Source organism: Staurois parvus, unplaced genomic scaffold (assembly GCF_062004578.1).
Source record: "Staurois parvus isolate SC_StPar_1 unplaced genomic scaffold, SC_StPar_1.0 ptg000195l, whole genome shotgun sequence".
NCBI classification, from domain to species: domain Eukaryota; kingdom Metazoa; phylum Chordata; class Amphibia; order Anura; family Ranidae; genus Staurois; species Staurois parvus.
The window spans coordinates 9,836,961-9,860,011 of record NW_028317991.1 but is presented as its reverse complement, the minus strand read 5'-3'; the positions used below and the strand labels follow the sequence as shown (position 1 = coordinate 9,860,011).

The 23,051-nt window shown below is 39.6% G+C and overlaps 1 protein-coding gene across 1 annotated transcript in view; it reads right to left on the bottom strand.

Annotated features, from left to right (window-relative positions):
- RUNX1 (RUNX family transcription factor 1) overlaps positions 1-7,729 on the bottom strand; it is a 169,414-nt gene extending 161,685 nt beyond the window's left edge. The window contains exon 1 of the mRNA XM_089677935.1: positions 6,756-7,729. Coding sequence (XP_089534061.1) covers positions 6,756-7,025 — 270 coding nt within the window. The 5' untranslated portion in view covers positions 7,026-7,729. The remainder of the gene's footprint in view (positions 1-6,755) is intronic.
- Positions 7,730-23,051: the final 15,322 nt, after the last annotated feature.

Here is a 23,051-nt window from a genome sequence, read left to right as displayed (position 1 = left end):
ATTGTGAATGCAGATTTTTCTCTATGGATTTTTTCTCTATGGGAATGACTGACTAAGAATATATTTTACCTGTATTCCCTTTGTACAGGCATGTGCAGAGGTATTTAAAATAAAATATGAATTTCCAATTAGCTTTGTTGGGTTAACTGAAAGTGTACTAAACCCCTATCTATCTATCTATCTATCTATCTATCTATCTATCTATTGTCTATCTGACTGTCCACCTCTTTCTTTTCCTTCCTTCTTTCTTTCTTTCTCTCTCTCTTCCTTTCTTTCTTTGTGACTATCCTCCTCTTTCTCTTCCTTCCTTCTTTCTTTGTATCTATCTATCTATCTATCTATCTATCTATCTATCTATCTATCTATCTATCTATCTATCTATCACCTAGGTGACTGATCTCCTCTTTCTCTTTCTTCCTTCTTTCTTTTATCTTTCTTTCTTTGTATCTATCTATCTATCTATCTATCTATCTATCATCTATCTATCTATGTGACTGTCCACCTCTTTCTCTTCCTTCTTTTTTTCCTCTTTCTTTCTTTTTTATCTATCACCTATTTGACTGTCCTCCTCTTTCTCTCCCTTCCCCTTTTCTTTCTTTGTATCTATCTCTCTATCTATCTTTCATCTATGTGACTGTTCTCTTTCTTTCTTTCTTTCTTTCTTTCTTTCTGCTAACATTCACTCTCTCATTTTTTCAACAGTGCCATCTCGTTTTCTCTCTCTATATATAAGTATACATACATATATATATATATATATATATATATATATATACATGTTATCTCTCTGTGTCAATTATCTATTATAGTTAAACTCTAAAATTAATACACTACTTTCTATGATAAACAGTTTCTCTCAATTTAATGTCGTTATATAATATATATACTTCAAACACTTTTCGCCTTGTTGGCAGTGCTGTAAATTGTGAAGTCAATTCTGCTACTTTTAAACTGACTGATAGACTAATATCATTGCTACAGAATATTTGTTTTAAATTCAAAATGCCACTGTCTTTTTCTGCAAGCAGAAAAGAATAGCAAAGGATAAAAATCTGTTACAGACAAGAAGTTAATTCCAACATGATAATAAACGTACAGTTTGGATTTCCTGACTGTTGTATTTATGTCCTTATTTATTACCACATCTAATAATCTTCTAATGTTTTAAATACATGGACTGTAATTTTGGTTAAAATAATAAGAAACAACAGAATAGATAAAGAGTTATAATATACAAATTGAAAGCTTATTTTTTTTTTTTTTAAAGAACTGGAAGTATGAAAATGTCGGGCTTGCAATGTTTGAGCTGATTTTTTTTTTTAATAAAATCGTAAAAAAAATTAGGAAAAAATTCTAATAAAACAGTGATAACTGGTGTGAAGCTGACCCATTCCTTACTCATACGGTAACATATTTGCTGAGATGGTTTATCTGAAAAAGTGGCAGAAAAGTAGGCATATGGCAGGTCTAATTTTTGGTTTTCCCAAATTTACTCACTACAGTATATTGCAAACACAGAGAAAAGAACAAAAATAGTCATGTCAAAATAAATCGGTCAATTCTTATATTGCTCAGCTGCTCTATGCAAACGTCAGTCATTTCAGGAACCAAAAACACCAGCAAAAAATGATAACGCATGATTGCTGTGCAGATAATATGTAGTTGATTCAGTTGCAAAAAAAGTTCCACCATTAATTACTCAGCAGCGACAGCATACATTTGCAAAAAATAATTCTGCAATGTGTCAGTCTGCTCTACACACGGTTTTATAACTAAGCCAAAAATATTCATATTTTTTGTATTTTTTTCTTTTAATTTTAAGTAATGTCAATTGAAAAAGGAGCTCTTTTCTGGTTCAGTGGTATCATACTGCTTGATGATGATATAAATATTTTACGAAAGAGGGATAAAATAAAGAAGAGGGTTCTGGAAAAGGTTAAGGGGCAATTTACTAAGGGTTATTTTAATGGTACCAAACTTGTTAAAGGTGCAACAGAAATTTCATATTTTTAACTCCTTTTGAGCTGCTTGCCCATATGAAGCAAACAAAATTTCACTGAACCTGTATACAAATGGCTGGTTTAGTAAATCTAACCTATGGGTTTAAACGATCCTGCTCTACTTTGTGTTCTTGTCAGGTAAAAAAAGAAAAATCTGCTACCATGTGATAAAACACACACACAGTTGGTCTTGTTTTAAAAACACTTGGCTAGACACATTTCAGGACAATGAGTCACATCATGTGACTAAATAATTTTTACAAGAACAAGTCCCTTCCTGGAAACATCAAAAAGGTCCAGACATGACCAGGGGAGCGAAGAGCTGTTTAGGGGGTGTGCGTACGCTGGGGTCCAAGACAGCTGCTGCTGGGGAGGAGGAAGGGAATGTGACGGAATCACTTCATTTTTCTCTATGGGAGTCTATGATGTCACCCGGCTATGGTGTGACCTGCTGCACACAGGTAAAAGAGAGGACAATTTTTTGGTTTTGTTTTCTGGGCAGTTATGCAGAATAAAAAAAAATTACTGGTTTGAAAAAAAAAACATATTCATAATGTTTATGTTGTACTAAATGAGTCATTTTACCTACTTTAAAAAAAGCATATATATATATATATATATATATATATATATATATAAAATTAGATATTAAATATATAAAAAATGAAATCATTAATATAAATTAATAAAATATATAAAAATAATATATAAAACATATTTTAAAAGTTATATATATATATATATATATTTTATTTTTATTTTTTTAAGGAAGGAGATGTACACATTTCGTATATTTAGTATTGCATAGCCATTATAAATTCATATGTATATATATATATATATATATATATATATTTTTTTTTTTTTTTTTTTTTTATATATACACACAAATTGTTTAATATAAGAAAACATCATTATTATAAATTGCATAGCCATTATAAATTCACATATATATATATATATATATTTTTTTTTATTTTTTTTTTATACACACAAATTGTTTAATATAAGAAAACATCATTATTATAAATGAATAACATATACAGGTATACAGAAATAGTACATAAAACATATTTTAAAAATTATATATATATAATTTTTATTTTTTTTTGCAGATATGAGAATGTGATTGCATCTATCTATTTATTCCCTTTCTGCCTACCTATCTGCCTATTTATCTATCCATCCATCTCAAACTACGCCACATTTATCAAAATGTAATATAAACAATAAAAAAACAAAGTAAGTAAAATATGTAATATAAACACGTCTCTGTATCTTAATTAGGCCCTTTTGATTTATAAGAATTTAAAACACTGAATTTAATAAGATAACCAACTGAAGCATACATAACATTGGGATTTCATAGCATAATTTGGGTAGGGTAACTGAGTTTTGTAAATATTAAAGTATTTTAAAATGACACGATGTATCTCACACTATACATTAAGCAGCATAATCATAATGCTGTTGGTGCTAGAAAAAACTTGTATTATAATAATATTGCTAATAATAGTAAATTTTAAAAAATCACAGACACATTGTACATTTACAGTGTCCAGTCCTCCAGTCCTGGACATATCCTAGTTAGTGCCTACTCCTGTACTGTGACTTATTTGTAAGTTCCTACCTGTCCTATACTGATACTGTCATTGATGCCCACAGAATTCTGAATAATTGGTCATTATTTACATTTATTTTTTTTGCGCTTGTTCAGATCTCTTTTACAGATTTTTATATTGTTTTTAAACTGCAAGGTGACAACTAGGTTTTTTTTCTCTTTTAAAGTGAAAATCCTGTTAATAGCCAGATAAGCTACTGTTTCCCAATGACCAAACATTTAATGTCTCATGAAAATGAATAATATGGAGGCTGATAACAAGGAACATCTGTCTGGCACTGGTCAGAGTCAGCAAGTAAAAATGCGCTGGAGTGCCAAAAAAAGAGCAGAAGTGTTCCATTGATGACTATTCAAGTTTTTTTTTATCTAAGCTCAAAACCCACATAAATAAGGATAACCCCAGGACTAGTCCGCTCGGTGTAGGTTCAAATCGTGTCCTCATATTGCTTGCCGGCGGCAGGGTATAATAAATTAACTTTGAACTTGCTTTACCTGCAGACCAATTCTTTATATAATGATGTGTAAGTAGCAAATGTATAAATTAAAATATTCACATTTATTGTTAGAATAAAATCTTTAAAAAAAAAGATCTGTTATTTAAATATGTTTGCGCTCCTAGTTTATATAGGACTGATGTGTGTTTAATGCTTACTGGCTGTGAAGTGTAAAAAAATAAAGTTCAAACTTGTTTTATCTACAGGCAACTCCTTATGTAATAAGGATCACAGGAGTGTATGAGAAGTAGGAAGAGACTGCAAAGGTAGAACCAGTGGGCAAACAGATCAAGATTTGATGATGGTATAATGATATATTTGGGTTAAAAATGTGATCCCTACTCTTGCTCCTATATAGGACTGATGTATGTAGTAGGGATTACAATACAATATTCATATAAAATATATACACATACACACAAGACCATATATGTATGGAGCTGTCTGCGAATATACTGTATATATGTGTGTGTGTGTATATATATATATATATATATATATCAATCAAATGTTTATAATTCAACATGGATCCATAAAGATTCACATGATGGCTGTGAGGTATAACTAAAATAGGCAATCCCTTATATCATAAGGTTAACAGTATAGTGTATGAAAAGTAGTAATAGACTGCAAATGTATAACTGATGATGATATAAAATTTGGGTTGAAAAAAAAATTTGATCCTTACTGTTGCTCCTATATAGGACTGATGTCTGGTTTACAATACAACACAAATATATACTATGATATACATGTATACACACGCAAGATCATATGTGTGGAGCTGTCTGCACGTGTATGTATACTGTACGCTTAAGTATAGAACACAACACTGATCCATAAAGATATATATAATGGCTGCGAGGTATAACTAATTAGCTCATGTATATAATCGGTTTACAATACATCACTTATATATACTACAATATACACCTATACAGACAAGACCATATGTGCTGGGCTGTCTGCACGTGTATGTATACTGTACATTTATGTATAGAACACAACACTGAGCCATAAAGATACAAATAATGGCTGCGAGGTATAACTAATTAGCTCATGTATATAATCAGAGCTCATGTATATAATCAGAGCTCATGTTTATAATCAGTTTACATTACATCACTTATATATACTACAATATACACCGATACAGACAAGACCATATGTGCCGAGCTGTCTGCACGTGTATGTATACTGTACGCTTATGTATATAACACAACACTGAGCCATAATGATACAAATAATGGCTGCGAGGTAAAACTAACTAATAAACTCTATAGGCAATCTCTTATATAATATGGATAGCAGTAGTGTATGTGATGTAGTAATAGGCTGCAAATGTAGAACTGATGAGCAAATAAATCAAGTTTTCATGACAAACTTATAAAAAAGAAAAGTGGCCCTAACTATTGTTCCTAGTTCATATAGGACTAATGTATATAATGTATTTCCAATACAACACCTATACATATAGACACGAGATTATGTGTGCGGAGCTGTCTGCAAGTGTATATATACTGTATGCTTATTGTCATCTATATATATATACTGTATGCTTATTGTTATCTATATATATACTTTATATGATGTGAATGTACAATATGTATGTAAAGCGCTGCGTAAATTGGTGGCGCTATATAAGTACCTGTAGTAATAATAATAATTTAGATATCCACTGTATATACATATCTATGGGTCTGTAGGTAAGTAGTTATCCAATGCAGCTATAAGTAACAGCGCCTATATAAGTAATAGGTATATCGATGATATAGGGTGGTTGTGTATATATGTGGTTGTCTTGGCGGGATCTGGAAGGTATTTTGGTCCTTGTTGGAGCAAATTGGAAGTAATTGTACCTAATAGGAGTTTTCTGCCTTCCTCTGGATCGACTGTGGGTGCGAGTTCTGAGTAAGGAGGTTTTTATTCATGTAACCATTTCATTTTTCTGGTGAAACTCAATGGACTTTTTTCAACCCGGCTATCTATCTATCTATCTATCTATCTATCTATCTATCTATCTATCTATCTATTATCTATCTATATATCGATCTATCTATCCTTCTTTATTTCTATCTATCTATTATCTATCTATCTATCTATCCATTATCTATCTATATATCGATCTATTTATCTATCCTTCTTTATTTCTATCTATCTATCTATCTATCTATCTATCTATCTATCTATCTATTATCTATCCATCCTTCTTTATTTCTATCTATCTATCTATCCATTATCTATCTATATATCGATCTATTTATCTATCCTTCTTTATTTCTATCTATCTATCTATCTATCTATCTATCTATCTATCTATCTATCTATCTATCTATCTATCCATCCTTCTTTATTTCTATCTATCTATCTATCTATCTATCTATCTATCTATCTATCTATCTATCTATCTATCTATCCATCCTTCTTTATTTCTATCTATCTATCTATCTATCTATCTATCTATCTATCTATCTATCTATGTATCTATCTATGTATCACCAGTGTGTGTTTTATTTGTAGCATTTCTATCTATAATTCTGTTTATTTTCCTTCAATATAACAGACACTGATGAGTTCACACATAGCATTGACCCACCAAAGCCGCCCCCTGCCACCCAGCAATGCCCCCCTCAACCCTACCTTGAAAGCGATGGGCAGGGTCTTGTTGCACCTCCAGTGGGTCGGCAGCACCGAGCAGAGGAAATTCGGGCTGTCCGTGCGGACCAGCTCCCCGGGGTGGTCGGACAGCACCTCCACCATGTTCCGATCCGTGTTCCTCAACTTGCTCACCAGGGCGGCGCTGCCATCCGGGGCGCTCAGCGGCAGGGGCTCGGTCATCTTCCCCGGGCTCAGGGTGGTGGAAGGCGGCGTGAAGCGGCGGCTGGTGCTGGTATCTACGGGGATACGCATTACAACAACCCTTGTGAGTAAATCTACTCTTTGTAACACAGAGGTGGGGGAAGAAGATCAAGCAGCAACCAGATAACAAGCACAAAATACCCCCCCCCCCCCCAGCAGGGATCAACAGTCCAATCACAAACTCTTCCAAAAGTTTTCTAAACAGTCACACTTGACAGCCTTGGAGGGGGGAAGTCTAGACAAGGGCAGGGGACATCCTAGGACCTGGATTTTGGTAGTCCCAATGGAGCTCAGCTTGAAGAAGTGGATACCCCCTTGAAGGAGTGGTCTCCCCCTTGAAGAAGAGAACACTCCCTTGAAGAAGTGGTCTTCCCCTTGAAGAAGACCACTTGAGTCCTGCGGCTAGTTAGCCCCACAGCAGCCCATGACAATCCATCAAGCAAAGGGGAAGAGCAAGAAGCAAGTCAGTGGTTTGCTCCTGTCAAGTCCTGGTAGACATGTGTGACTTGTGGACAAGCCCTAGCCGGCCACCTTGCAGCAGAGGGTGAGGTTTGGGTTTTCTGGTGGCTCTCTTGTGGCTTGTTCTGTGGTTTCTGGGTACACACAAGCAGCAGAGACAATGAAGGCGGCTGATGGTGAGTCAGGCTGACGATGATGAAAGTGCTGTGTGAGTTTCCTGGGAGCAGCAAGTTGTTACAGGCTGGAGAAGTTTCTTCTTCCTGATGGAGGAGCAGTACGCGGTCCGTCCCTCCGCAGCGCCCGCCGCTCTATGAATGAGCCGCCTGCAAATCAATTCGCTTTTACAGTAACAAGTCCGGAGGAATGTCACACTCATTTGCATGGAGGGGGGGCTGGCTGGCCAATGGCGGGGCGTCTCTGGGCAGGAGGGGCGTGGCTGTAGTCCCCGGGAGCCGCTGCTGCTGCTGGCACTGAGCTACTGTGAGTGTCAATGGGGAGGCCGAGCGCTGGAGGGACTGTGCGTGTCTGCTGCCAGCTCAGGGGACTACAAGTCCCAGCATGGCCAATATAAGAGGGCAAGTCCCAGCAAGGCCGCTATAGGACTGTAAGACTCAGCATGACCACTATAGGACTGCAAGTCCCAGCATGGCCACAGTAGGACTGCAAGTCTCAGCATGGCCACTGTAGGACTACAAGTCCCAGCAAGGCCACTGTAGACTGCAAGTCCCAGCAAGGCCACTATAGGACTGCAAGTCCCAGCATGGCCACTATAGGACTGCAAGTCCCAGCATGGTCACTATAGGATTGCAAGTCCCAGCAAGGCCACTGTAGGACTGCAAGACCCAGCATGGCCACTATAGGACTGCAAGGCCACTATAGGACTGAAAGTCCCAGCATGGCCACTATAGGACTGCAAGGTCACTATAGGACTGTAAGTCCCAGCATGGTCACTATAGGACTGCAAGTCCCAGGAAGGCCACTATAGGACTGCAAGACCCAGCATGGTCAATATAGGACTACAAGTCCCAGCATGGCCACTATAGGACTGCAAGGCCACTATAGGACTGCAAGACCCAGCATGGTCAATATAGGACTGCAAGTCCCAGCATGGCCACTATAGGACTGCAAGTCCCAGCTAGGCCACTATAGGACTACAAGACCCAGCATGGCCACTATAGGACTGTAAGTCCCAGCAAGGCCACTATAGGACTACATGTCCCAGCATGGCCACTATAGGACTGCAAGTCCCAGCATGGCCACTATATGACTGCAAGTCCCAGCATGGCCAATATAGGACTGCAAGACCCAGCATGGCCACTATAGGACTGCAAGTCCCAGCAAGGCCAATATAGGACTGCAAGACCCAGCATGGCCACTATAGGACTGCAAGTCTCAGCATGGCCAATATAGCACTGCAAGTCCCAGCATGGCCAATATAGGACTACAAATCACAGACTAGCTAGTGTAGAACTGCAAGACCCAGGGTGGCTAATGTAGGACAAAGTCCCAGCATGGCTGCTAACATAGGACTGCAAGTCCAAGCTTGGCTAATGTAGGATTGCAAGTCCCAGCATGGCTGCTAATGTAAGACTGCAAGTCCCTGCCTGGGTAATATAGGACTGCAAGTCCCAGCATGGCTGCTAATGTAAGACTGCAAGTCCCAGCATGAGTAACGTAGGACTACGCGTCCCAGCTTGACTAAAGTAGGACTGAAAGCCCCAGCATGACTAATGTAGGACTGCAAGACCCAGAATGGCTAGAATATGACTGCAAGTCCTCGTATGGGTTATATAGGAGCAAAAGTCCCAGCTAGGCTTGTAATGTAAGACTGCAAGTCAGGGCATGGGTAATGTGGGACTGCAAGTCCTAGCATGGATTCTAATGTAGAATTGCAAGTCCCAGCATGGATATTATAAGACTGCAAGTACCAGCATGGATGTTAATGTAAGACCCTGCCTGACTAATATAGGACTGAAAGTCCCAGCATGGGTAAGGTAGGACTACAAGACCCAGCATAGCTAAAGTAGGACTGCATGCCCCAGCATGGCTAAAATGAGACTGTAGATCCCAACATGGCTGATAATGTATGACTGCAAGTCCCAACACAGCTAATGTAGAACTGCAAGTCCCAGCCAGGGGCGGACTGACCATCTGGAAACTCGGTCACTGCCCGAGGGCTCGGGGTCAGTACGGGGCCCCATGAGATGCCCCTGGTACCTTTTTCATAGGCTTTTTTTAGTTTGGGCAAGGACACAAGGGCCCCATGATCCCCTATTGCCCGGGGGCCCAATGAATTGTCAGTCCGCCCCTGGTCCCAGCATAGCTGCTAATGTAGGACTGCAAGTCCCAGCATGGTTAATATAGGACTGCAAGTCCCAGTATGGCTACTAATGTAGGACTGCAAGTCCCAGTATGGCTGATATAGGACTGCAAGTCCCAGCATGGCTGATATTGTAGGACTACAAGTTCCAGCCTTGCGAATGTAGGACTGCAAGTCTCAGCATGGCTGCTGTGGGACTGGAACTCCCAGCAGGTACAGCATAAGATATTGGAAAGGGACCCCTCTGCTTTCTAAGCACTGCATTGCCTTGGCAGGAGAGACACCACACGCAGTGTCTAGAAAACCGATATCAAGACACTTGTTTTTACATTTTGGGACGAACCTGATGTGCATGTATATTTTTTTAGCCGAGGTGTCTGACTGACCCGTTATCTCCATCAATAAGTCAGAAAACACCTAAATACACAGATGGGTTAGTTCACCTTTTTATTTTTAATGAAAAGGTGAACTTACCGTTTAAGTAACACCTACAGATCTCACCCTTCCCCAACCTGTCAGTGGAAGGAGAAACAGCAGGCTGATGGGCTCATCTCTGTCACTCTGCTCTCTGCTTCTATCAGCAAGTCCCTTGTTTGCACATGACAACTGATTAGCTCATTGTGCTGCATCTCCCTCTCCCAGTCTGAGCTCTGCTGTGCAGAGACTGTAAGAGGCCGCTACTAAGTCAGATTCAGGATTTTACACTGCTTGCAGGAAAAAACACATTCAGAAGATTACATCTGTCAAGTGTGTGCAGACATCTGGCTTGCTTGGCTTCTAGAGAGCTCGGACTGCACAGTCGTAGATGTCCTGCTTGACTGAATGAAAGGCGCTACAACGCATTCTGTGCATTGCGGCAAAACTGCACAGCATAAGTGTACAGCCAAGGTGAGCACACATGGCCATAGGTAATGATTGCCAAGGTAGTCCTCATGACTGAGCAGCCGATGACGCACAATTATGCTATTGCACAGACTACTGCGGCGAAGCATGATTGTTCAATGATCTCTATAGCAGGGGCGGACAGACAACTCATGGGGCCCCCCGGCAATAGGGGATCATGGGGCCCATGTGTCCTTGCCCAAACACAAAAAAGCCTATAAAAAGGTACCAGGGGCATCTCATGGGGCCCCCTACTGACCCCGGGCCCTCGGGCAGTGCCCTAGTGCTCGAATGCTCAGTCCGCCCCTGGAAACACACCTTAAAATGAAGTGTTCTAGCGGCACAGTGTCACCGCTGACAGGGCATCCATCTTCCCCCAGTCCTTTTTCTGGGTTTGCGGGCTCTGGGGGCTTGAACGGCCGAGCCATGATGACGTCACCCCCACGCATGCGTGGGAGTCACTTTTTACAGCATGCCATTCCCTCAGAGCGCATGCGCCGGTGCTCTACATGGGAAAATATCTCCTAAAGGGTGTATGTTTAGGAGATATTTACAGTACCTACAGTACCTGTAGGTACAAGTAGAAAAACTGACTTTACTACCATTTTAAGGGCTTGTTCACACTTGACTAAATTTCAAGCTCTTCAAAAACACTCCTATAGCATTAGTTACATACTGGTAGTTAGTCTGGCTGAAAAAAGACAAAAGTCCATCCAGTTCAACCATAAAAAAAAACCTTTTTCATAGGCTTTTTTGAGTTTGGGGAAGGACACAGGGCCCCATGATCCCCTATTGCCCGGGGGCCCCATGAGTTGTCTGTCCGCCCCTGTGTGTTTCACATAATGTGCTAGTATGCGATCCATTCTAGCACATTATGCCGTAGTCTTGCAGTTTTTTTACAAAAGGTCTTGGTTTTCTTCCACTTTAACACTGGTGGCCGCCCTCTCACTGATGTAAATTGGAGTTGATTTACTTAGGGCAAATAGACTGTGCGCTCTTTAACCCAAGGTTCACACCTATGCAGGTTGCGTTTGAGGTGTTTCTGCATTGTGTTTTGCTTTTTTACACTTGCGTTTTTGTTGCGTTTTGCGGTTTTTTCATTTTTTTTATTTTTCTTGTCGCTAGGCAGATTTAAATGCAAAATAAAAACCAAAAATGCAACAATTTGCATTCCAAAAAGTCCCTGAGCCTTACCAAGAAACGCACTGGGTGAAAATGCAGACATGTGAACCTGTCCCATAGGAAATCATGGTACATGGACTGTACTGCATTTCTGCAAAATGCGGCAGAAAACGCTTAGCTGTGAACCTAGGGTGAGTGCATTTGCCCCAGATCTTAGTAAATGAGGTGAAACTTTGCAAAAAATACCCAATCACATGCAAGGGAAAAAAAACTATTTCTACTGTATATGATTGGATGATGGAAGTCAGCAGAGCTTCCCCTCATTTACTAAGCTCTGGAGCAAATGCCCTTGTGGAGTATAAATGCACTTAGGATTAGTGCACAGTCTATTTGCCTTTAGTAAATCAACCCTATTATGTAGTTGAAGCTACCTTGTTTGGGAGAATCGATATGCATTGAAAATATTTTTTCAAAGCCAGGATTTGGAAGGATATTTAGGGGAGAGAGAACAATGAACAAATTAGAATGTGACCCTTTACAGATGCCAACTGGGCATCTTCTGCCCTCCAGGCCCCATGGAATCCCCATGGACTGCTGTGGTTATTGTTACTCCCTTGGAGGCAAGCTTACCATTTGAACCGTGTTGGACATTTTCAGGTGTTTTTCAGGCGCTCTCTTGAGGTCTATGGGGCTCAAAATGCAGCATCCTGAGTCAAAAGTACCCTTTGTACCTTTTGGAGCTTCAGACATTGAACTTCAGGCCGCTGAGCACTCATATGTGAACAGGCACACTTTAAAAGAATGGGGTTCTTGGTTGTTGAGCATTTGGAGCTTTGAGCTTCAGAGCCTCATGATTCTTTGGTGGTTGTTCAGGTTAGACCATTAATGGTCCTTTAAATGCATAAAATCACAAGTTTTGGCCTATTGACTGATTTTGCTGATAATTTTTTGCCCAACTCATGTGACTTTTGACATGACTTTCGTTGAGCTTCTCGTTGATGTCTGTAGGTCCATCTACAGCTCAGTTTTGGGCCAATGCAGCAGAAATCAGCTGAAATTCGAGCCACCGATGGCCAGCTTTGGACAATCCTCTGGGTTAGCAGACTAGGAACTTTGTAGCCACTTTTTTATTGTTCTCCTATCTGACCCCCGGTTCACATCAATGCGGCCGTGCGGGCCTCGTTTTGCATGGGCACGAGAACCCATTCATTTGAATGGACTCCCGTGCCTCTGACACGCAGGGAAGAAGTCCCTGTACTTCTTTGGAAAATGCAGCCCACACGGGAACCTCGGTTTCCAGTACGGTTGCGTTTTGGAGTGTCCGCCATTCTCTGTGTGGCTGGTGCGGCTGCACGGATTTTCATGTGGATCCACAGCGGCACCACCCGCACAGATGTGAACCTAGGGTAGAGGTACTGTAGTTCAGAGAGGATATGGTCTGATATGTATTCCAGGCTAAGGTATAGTAACGATCTTGTTGGAGTTGATCATTCACAGTAACTCGATTTTATAGCCCTGAATGTCAGACTTCCCCCTTCCAATCACTCACACACTCCTCATACATTGACAGAGATATAACACACAGACTATCCATAGTTTCTGTGCAGGAGAAACATGTTCATGAAATAGCGGACACACAGAAAGGCAGAGCTCAGCAGAAAAAAAGGATATACAAAACCACAAATAACACATTGCTACTTGTTTAGAGGAATAGTTGTGCTGCCCACAGCAAATCAGTTCCGCCATGTTTCTAGAGTAAAGGTAGCCAGGGAAATAATACGGCCACCCCTTCTGGTTATATTGGGCAACGTCTATATGGATAGGGGTCACACCTGATCTATGCAGCCCCCAATGGATTTGGCAAAGAATCATCCATTTAGGAGCAATCTTCCTGGGTGAATGCTATCATCGTCCAATGATGAGGCTGAAACTGAAGAGGGCTGCACATTCAGAAACACATAGGGGGTTATTTACTAAAACTGCATGGTGCAAAATCTGGTGCATCTCTACATAGAAACCAATCAGCTTCCAGGTTTTTTTGTCAAAGCCTAATTGGACAAACTGAAGTTAGAAGCTGATTGGCTCTCATGCACAGCTGCACCAGATTCTGAGTGCACCAGTTTTAGTAACCCCGCACCCCCCCCCCCCCCCCCAACAGGCTCAGTGGGTGCAATTGTACATGTTTATACCATACGTGTCCTACAGAAAAATCATGCGGTATTATCTTCTGACCATCATCTGCTGAAGTCAAGGGAGTCACTTGGAGCCTACCCCTCTACACCTATGCCTAGGAATCTAGGCCTCTGTGCCTATCCCATTCCTGGACAAAGGTTGGGAAATGGGGGGCAAAGTGAATTTTTTACTTTAGCCCTGCTTCAAACCACATAGGGAGTGTATTGTTTTTAATGAGTCAGGGTAAAAGAAAACAAAAAAAACAAAGAAAAAATAAATATATATATATATCCCAACCATGGCACCACCTGCCTGGAGTTTGCATGTTCTCCCTGTGCCTGCGTGGGTTTCCTCCGGGTACTCCGGTTTCCACCCACTCTCCAAAGACATGCTGTGGATCCTGTTTAAATTGGCCCTAGTATGTGTATGAATGTAAGTTAGGAACCTTAGATTGTACACCGCTTGAGGGTTAGGGACTGATGGGAATATAAAATATATATGTAAAGCGCTGCGTAAATTGACAGTGCTATATAAGTACCTGAAATAATAATTTTATATGTATATATATATAGATAGATAGATAGATAGATATAGCTATATAGATAAATATATATATATATATATAAACTATACAAAGAAAAAGGGTTAATTACATAACTGAAAAAATTTTAAATAACAAATAATAACAGAAGACGATTACTAAATATATACATAATATAATATTAAGAAGTAGAAAAATACAAACAGTTAAAATAACATAAATAATGTAATTTAGATCATTAATAACATTTTTATGTCAAGTACATTTTTTTTCTACATTTAATTATAAAATATTCTAAGAGGAGGTGAAAAGATGGACAGAGGGATCAGGGTCCAAAAGTGTTGGGAGCTGTGTTTTTAGAATGTTACTCTGTAATTTCAGGATAGTGATTACCAATGAAATTACTATTAGTTGCTTACATCGACAGATATCTATGGACAAGGGAGGGCTGGTAAAGAGGGAAAGGCCCACATGGGTCACGTTATTTTTGAAAGGAGAACCAGTGTAACAGGGTGAGAGAGGCATTGCAGGAGTGATTGGTCATAATGCACTTATATTGTCATTCAGTGGTAGGCACAGTTACTAAGGGGCCCTTGTCCAAGATCAATTTTGGGAACTCCATTCAACTACTAGCCAAGTAATCGCGCTTATTTACTGTTTATCAATTAACAACTAGATAGAAATACGCTAAGTCCAAACTCCAAGTCAGGGGCGGACTGACCATTTGGAAACTCAGGCACTGCCCGAGGGCCCGGGGTCAGTAGCGGTCCCCATGAGATGCCCCTGGTACCTTTTTCATAGGCCTTTTTGAGTTTCGGCAAGGACACATGGGCCCCATGATCCCCTAATGCTCGGGGGCCCCATGAGATGTCAGTCCGCCCCTGCTCCAAGTCTAGGACAGTGGCAGGGATTCTAGTACCCACATCTAGTAAAGATGGGCACCTAACTCACAGAAGGCCCTTTTGCAGCTGCACAGCCTGTCATCTCTGACCCATACAAATTCAAATATCACAGATATACCTGCAGTTAGTCATAACCACCCTGTTAAGTGATTGTAATGGCTGCTTCCTCTGCATTTCTTTCCATAATTCTTGCTGATTGGACACTTGAGGTTTGACGTTGCAGAAGACCAGAGCTAAGAAAACAGAGCTCTCACAACTGATCTGATTTAAGTTTTTCCTAAAAGGATGGATCTGATTAGTGGCTGTAAAGAAATAACTCCATTTGTTCATTCTGGCACGTTTGAAAATCAGGCCCATGAAGTTGGTGATGTATAAAATGTGCCACAGTCCCAAAGAAGCTGAAAACTGTTGATCTATCATTGCTGATTTTTTTTATATTTCTCTAAACCAGCCTTTCTCAGCCTGTTTACCATAAAGGAACCCTTGAAATTATTTTCAGGTCTCAGAGACCCCCTGAAGGATCTGGAGCTATAAGGGCACCATCAGAAGGGAGGTCAGTTAACCTCAGCTTGAGGAACCCCTAGCCACCTATGGAGGAGAATGGCTGTTCTATACTTTTAGTTGACGTTCAACTCAATATGGCTGCTCAGCTCAGCTCCAAAATAATACTCTACAAGGTGGTGGGTTCAGGGCCATTGTGGGTAACTATCACCCTACCAGCCCTAAAGAAATAGGCCCCAGCAAACCAGACAGGAACCACATCTCTTTCTACCAGAAATCTGGGGTTTAGATTTTGATCCCATGAAATATGTTCTACCATTTGTCTATAATTTGCTGAACTTGGGCACAAACCAAAAGTTCAAACAGTAATGATATTTTTTTTTTCTTTGCTAGAAACGCCAAACTTACAATTATTCCTGGATGTGCTTCATATGTATGCAGAACAAGAAGCACATGTCCCCAGCTCCACAGGTTGTCCTTTGTAATGACTAGGGAGCCTCGGGGCCATGCTAAGTGACAGGAAAACAGATCACGAAGAGTTTTGTACAAGATCGTAAGCGTAAAAAAAAGGACTTAGGATGGGCACAAGCTTATCCACCAAAACTATAGAAAAGGGGGCGGGTGGTCTTGTAGCCTTCCACCAGCACATAAACACATTATTAAATATTTTTCTACGAAGAACTCAATCCAACATAAAATAAACTTCTCATGTTCTGCAAATTGCTTTTAGCTATTTACATTGGGTGTTGTGTCATTTTTGAACTGTAGGTTTTTCATTTGGGGTAATTCTATGGACTATTTTGCTTGCATAGATCTTTAAATTGTGTATCTGAGGATTAATAGATTTTTTGGAAGATGAATTACAAACAACCAATGAAATACACATTTGAAATATATAATAGGGAGCTGCCTTATCTGCCAAAGGAATAGCATTCCTGTTTGTCCAGTCCTGAGATTTTCACAACTCTGACAAACAGCACAATTAGCATGAGGACCGTTTTTTTCTTTGCTGCAGGTAAGCAGCACATCTAGGCCACCTTCCTACCCTCAAGCTTTGAACAGAAAAGAGGCAGCAACAAACTGTTGAGGTCAACATTCTGCTCTCTCCTCCATGCATGTCTGCATGTATGACACCCAGTTGACCCTTCCTAGTCCCCGTCTGAGTGCTGCTGTACGGGGGATTAAAAAGGATTGGAATCAAAGGTTTAATAAGCTGTGCCAAATGGCCAGGGGATCAAAATGATCATCAATGTAACTGGGCCATCTACTCATTGGGCCCTTAGTTACACTTTATATATTCCTGCAATACAAGGTCTCTCATTTCCCCAACAGTCAAAAGCTTCAGGGTTGCCAAAATCTGATTTTTTTCTTGCCTTCATGATTACAGAAACATGAGTGTTTTTACTGAGAAGTCATCATATCAACAACAAACTCTTATAGTGTAATATTTGGCATTGTTGCGTATTAGTAATATGCTAAGTCATGTGTTAAGATGTAACTTTTGTGTTTCAGGATTGCTATTAACCCTACACAGCACTCAACCTCTGTATAATGAAGTAAAATGAATAGATTGAGGTCCATTGGCTATACCACCATTGTGCACATGCAATGTAAAGGCCAACCTTTCTCAACAATTAAAATTTTTAAGAAATAACTTTCTGGTCTCAGGAAACCCCTGCTTATATTCAGTATGCTCCTTACATTTACGCTCTACGGGAAGAATCTCCCTCCTGCAGATAGCTAGAAAGATCTCCAATGTCAATGGGAACTTATCTGAGAGGCAGAAATTGCTTCTTGTTCAAGGAACCCCTAGAAACCTCTGGAGAAACCCTAGGATTTCATGGAACCCTGGTTGGGAAAGCCTGATATAGGCTGATATCCTCCAACAGGGGCGGACTGACCATTTGGAAACTCGGGCACTGCCCGAGGGCCTGGGGTCAGTAGAGGGCCCCATGAGATGCCCCTTGTACCTTTTTCATAGGCTTTTTTGAGTTTGGGCAAGGACACAGGGGCCCCATGATCCCCTATTGCCCGGGGGCCCCATGAGTTGTCAGTCCGCCCCTGTCCTCCAATTACCTTGTGAGAAGTATTTTGGCTGTATCATGGCAATGAGACATTTCAAAGCTCTTCTTAGTAGCTAGAGACTCTTGGATGGAAAAGAGACCTACCCTATGTGGGGTTGTAGTGGTGAAGGGATGGACTCATCCCTTAGTCATGAGCCAGAACAGGAGAGATATACTTGGTGTGTCCTTGTTAACAATTACATCCTATCAAGTTACCCATTTATGTATGGTAACCATACAGAGTTGATCCATGAAATATGTTTAACCCTCTCTGCGCTCCATATTATATATAAGACCGTTTTTTTTCCATCACCTGTAGCATCTACCTTTGTTTCCAAAGCGTAATCAGAAAAAAAAAGTTGTTAAGAAAAACTTTCTCCTGTTCCTCTTTGTATCATGTAAGATGATGAGACGACATCAGCTTGTTTCCTTCAAAGCTGGAAGCCACAGAGGGCTAGATTTCCAGTAAATGGTAAAGAAGGAATTTGGCCACGGCATCACACTCATACACAAGGTCTTGTGGGATTGTGGGAAAGACAGGCGGGCAGGAAAACCCCCATGTGTCCAGTTACAGATCGTACGTAAGTAAGACATAAGTATAAATGTGAGAGTGCAGTATAAATCTCAACATCCCATTCTGAAACAAAGCTGGCCACACACATTGCAATTTAATTGCACAATATCCTTTAGATTTACCAACAACTTTGTAATGCGAAGGCCTACCTACACAAACCATTCCAATTATATCCAGTCCAATAGGCTCTCCCACAACATAGCTGGGGGTAGCAGGGATGAGTGGGGGGCTGAGTTAGGAGTTGGGCTTTAAGGTTGTAAGCAAAGATGGGCTCATTTTGTTATAAATCTCTTCTTAGTATTGGTAGAGTGAGTGCTAGTCTAGCAGCTAAGCCTGGTGTCCATCCTGCCTGTTATGCCAATCCTTGACTTTTTATTGTCCAGCATTCTCTTCACTTAGTGTCAGCACTCAAGCCCTGATGAAGGGGGGTATTGTGAGCTCCCGAAATGCATTGGCTTTTCCTTCTGACCTTTTACCAAGACTAATAAAAATATACTAGTCTTATTATAAATGTGTCACGTTCTGATCGTTTACATTTTCTATGGACCACTCTGGGGACCCATGGGGAGATCTCGTACGTTAGAGAGCTGCCTCTTGGAATTGAACATCATGCTTCATTATACTTACCCTTGGGCCTGGTGCTCCACCAACACTTCCTTTGCATTGTCTGTCTGTGGACCTCTTCGGGGCATCCAGACTGTTCAGTAGTAACCTTTATTCATCATAACCAACACCCACTGATGGCTGTAATCGCAGAACTCTCATCTTCACACCCATGTAAAGACACCCTTAAGTTAACATATATTTTACAAATTGATTGAATTAAATTGATGAAACAAAAAAAAATTAATGGAAAAATAACAAACATCAATTTCAACCAAAATTACATTTTTCAATCAAACTATTGGTTTTGATTAAATGGTTATTGCAAACAAACCAGTCTGAGCTCAGTGGATCATTTTTTGTTAGGTATCTGGCTAACATTAAAAGCCCAACTGTGAAAGATTAATATCTCAATGACAAAACTACACAACTAAACTAGCAACTCGTGACTTGGAAGTCATATGATGCAAATATTAAGGTTGACTTCAGATTAGTTTCTCAACTGCAAAATTAAACATCACTTGTGTAGCTCGAGGTTAAAAGGAGAGGGGGAGAAAGTGATAGAGAATGAAAGAAGAAGAGATGGAGTGAAAAAGAGAGAGAGAGAAAAATGAAGAAGAAATGGGATACGGAATGGGGAGAAAAGAAAAAGGGCCAGTTTCCAATGCCTTTGATGGACAACTATGGCGTGCTTTTGACATCAGATTGAGATGCTTCTGAGATTATGCTGAACTCATTGCAGGTGTATTTGACCTGTTTTAAAGTCTACATTCACCATTTCCAGAAAAAAGCCTATACAGTCAAGAGGCCCCAGTAAGTAATGAAAAACTGCTTTTTAAAATGTTCATTAATTGCTCATTAAATGTCAATACCTTTAAGCCATTTGCCCCACAGGAAGCCTTGCCAAAAAAATTCCCAGTTAGCAATATGTTGGATGCTCACTTCCAGCATTACAGAAGTGAAAAACAACTATTTTACCATCCTACCAAAAAGAAAGGACATTGGGGATTGCGAATTTGGGAGTTGTTCACCCAGGCTTCCAATGAGGCCCAAATGGTCTACAGGTATGACAATAAAATTATTGAACATTTTACAAAACTGCACATTTTTGAATACCTACTGGGGCCCTTGAATGAATAGGCTATTTTCTGGTCAAGGTGAGGATTTAAAGTGGATCTAAAGGCATAAGGTTTTTATCTTAAATGCATTCTCTGCATTAGGTAAAAAAGCTTCTGCATGCAGCTCCCTCAACCCATACTTATGTGAGCCAGATCTCAGTCTATTGGTGGGCATGAGAGCGAAGGCTCTCTCCCTCCTCACTGGCTAAGAGACAGCACTGGGAGCCATTGGCTCCCGCTGCTCTCAATTGCAGCCAGTGAGGTGGTAGTGGGGGCCGGGCCGTGCTTTATGTGTCAATGAACACACAGAGCGTGTCACAGGAGCAAGCCTGCACAAGTGCCCCCATAGCAAGTGGCTTTTATGGGGGCACTCAGTGAGGAGGAGGAGCCAGGAGCAACAGGGGAAGACCAGAGAAGAGGAGGATCATGGCTGCTCTTTGCAAAACCATTGTATGTCATTTTTATTATTTTAAAAAATTGACCTTTACAGTCACTTTAAGCTGCTTTTTCATTCCTATAGATTTGTATGGGGAGAGAAGCAGTTTGAGTGAATAGAAGCCCATCAACACAGGCTAATGTGATAGAGAATGAAAAAAGCAGAGGGAATGAGAGAGAAAGGAAAGAGGAAACAAATATATGTATTACTCCATAAATATAGACAATACATTCCCTGCCAAGACATCAAATCACAGATATTTCCCTTATTTCTAAAAAGGGCAAAAATTCCACAATATGTGTGAGTTATCAGCCAATCTCACCCCCTAAGAATAATATGACTGAATTTAATTGCCACAGAAATATAGAATGCATTACCAATGTTGATCAATTCAGATCAGACTGCTTTTATACCCTGTCACTAAAGACAATACAGTCAAAGTTTTCAGCTTCATACCTTCAAATAAAAAGAAAAATAATACATCTTTACACCTAATATTGGACAAAGACATTTGATAGCATTGATTGGCTTTTTCTGAAAATGACATTTGAAAAGAAGAATTTATAGGCAAGGTATTTTCATTGTATTCATAGCCTTCTACTTGTATCAGAATTAACAGTGCCATCTCTAAACACTTTGGAATTGAATATTGCACAAGGCAGGGCTATCTGATCTCACCATAGTTTTCCATGATGACTATAGAAATGCTTAATCAAAAAATGGGAGAATATCCAAAATTGTCAGGATTAAAATTAATGATCATCATTTCAATCTATCAGCAGGTAAGGATGATAAGCTGCATTTTTATCAGAACCTGCAGCTTCTTTCCAATTTATTGAAATTATTTGGGTATCTATCTAACAAAAAATGATGTGAAAGTTTGAGTTACTAAATTTAAATATTAAAAGACAACATTCAGAGAAATATAACCTCCTTTCTCATAGGAAAATACAAAGTATCTGGGGATGTTCTTAATAAACTCCTTTAAATCCACTTAAAATTATTAGAGACTGTCAAGCAGGAATTTTCAAAATAGTCCTCTGTATTTCTCTCCTTTGGAGGAAACGTTAATGCTGTTAGGATGATAGTAATCCCCAGATCTTGCATTAGCTACAAACAGCACTAAATAAAATCCCATACCTCTTTTTAAAGCGTGAACTTGCTTAATTTAATTTAATTAACTTCTTAAATTTAATTTCAAATGGAATAAAAAAAGGCAAATTATTCATGTCAATATTTCTAAAAAAAAAGTATAAAATGATGGAGGCCCAAGCCTTCCAGATCTATATGGCTATTATAGAGCTACACTTATAGTAATTATTATTTCATGGAACACCCGATACTTTCACAAACAATAAATCCTTTTGGAATTTGACCTTTAAAAAAATTGTTGGGAAACCACCAACTAAAAACACTTGTGTCTGTACAGTAAGGAAAGATAGAAATTCTAACAAGCTGATTCCACCACTCTCATACTAGAATATAATGAGACCATATATTTTTGCACTTACCATAATGAACTGGTAAAGCATCTTTCATCAGATCACACTTAAATGTGATCCATTAGGAAACATATATAACTATGAAAAGTGTTTTACTATAAATGCTAACTTAAACTTCATAGTAAGATAATATTATAGTTTTCTACACCCTTATTAATGATGAACGACCGAAGCAATCTTTAATGAAACAATTTAATTACATGGCGACATGGTTACATAACAAGAAAACATGACATTCCATTTCCTTTATCTAAACTACTTATTAACCCCCCCCCCCCCCAATCACCCCAGGAACAAAACTTACTAGATTAATGCCATCCTTAGGAACACATTTATTCTGATTTATGACCACCAGTCTCTAGACACCCAGCACAGGATATTATGAAAGTGGCCCACTACTGATGACTTTTTACACCAAATCATTAACTCGTCTATCTTTTTGTGCTGGAGATGGAAAAATACCATAGAAAACAAGCTTCACACTTGGTAGACCCCTTAACATCTATTTCTTATGGAATACAGCAAACATATATGCCCCCATTGCTAATGAAACATGTTCAATTCACGTTAGAAAAAAGTGTCACTGAACCTTAATTAAAGAGGTATATAACTACCTTTATATTATAATGGGTTACACATCATTTCTAGGTACTGGAACAAAACAAAGCACCTTCCCTTTGCAAATGGTTCAGTAAAATAGATCATTTTTGTTGCATGGAGGAAAGGAGGTGGTTATAAAAATAATACCTCTGAAGAGTTTTTTTTAATAGGATTTGGTACCACATAACTGAGATATCCATGATATATTCACTATCACTAGCTATCTAATATTGCTATACCCATGATAGATCACATTCAATATATATATATATATATATATAT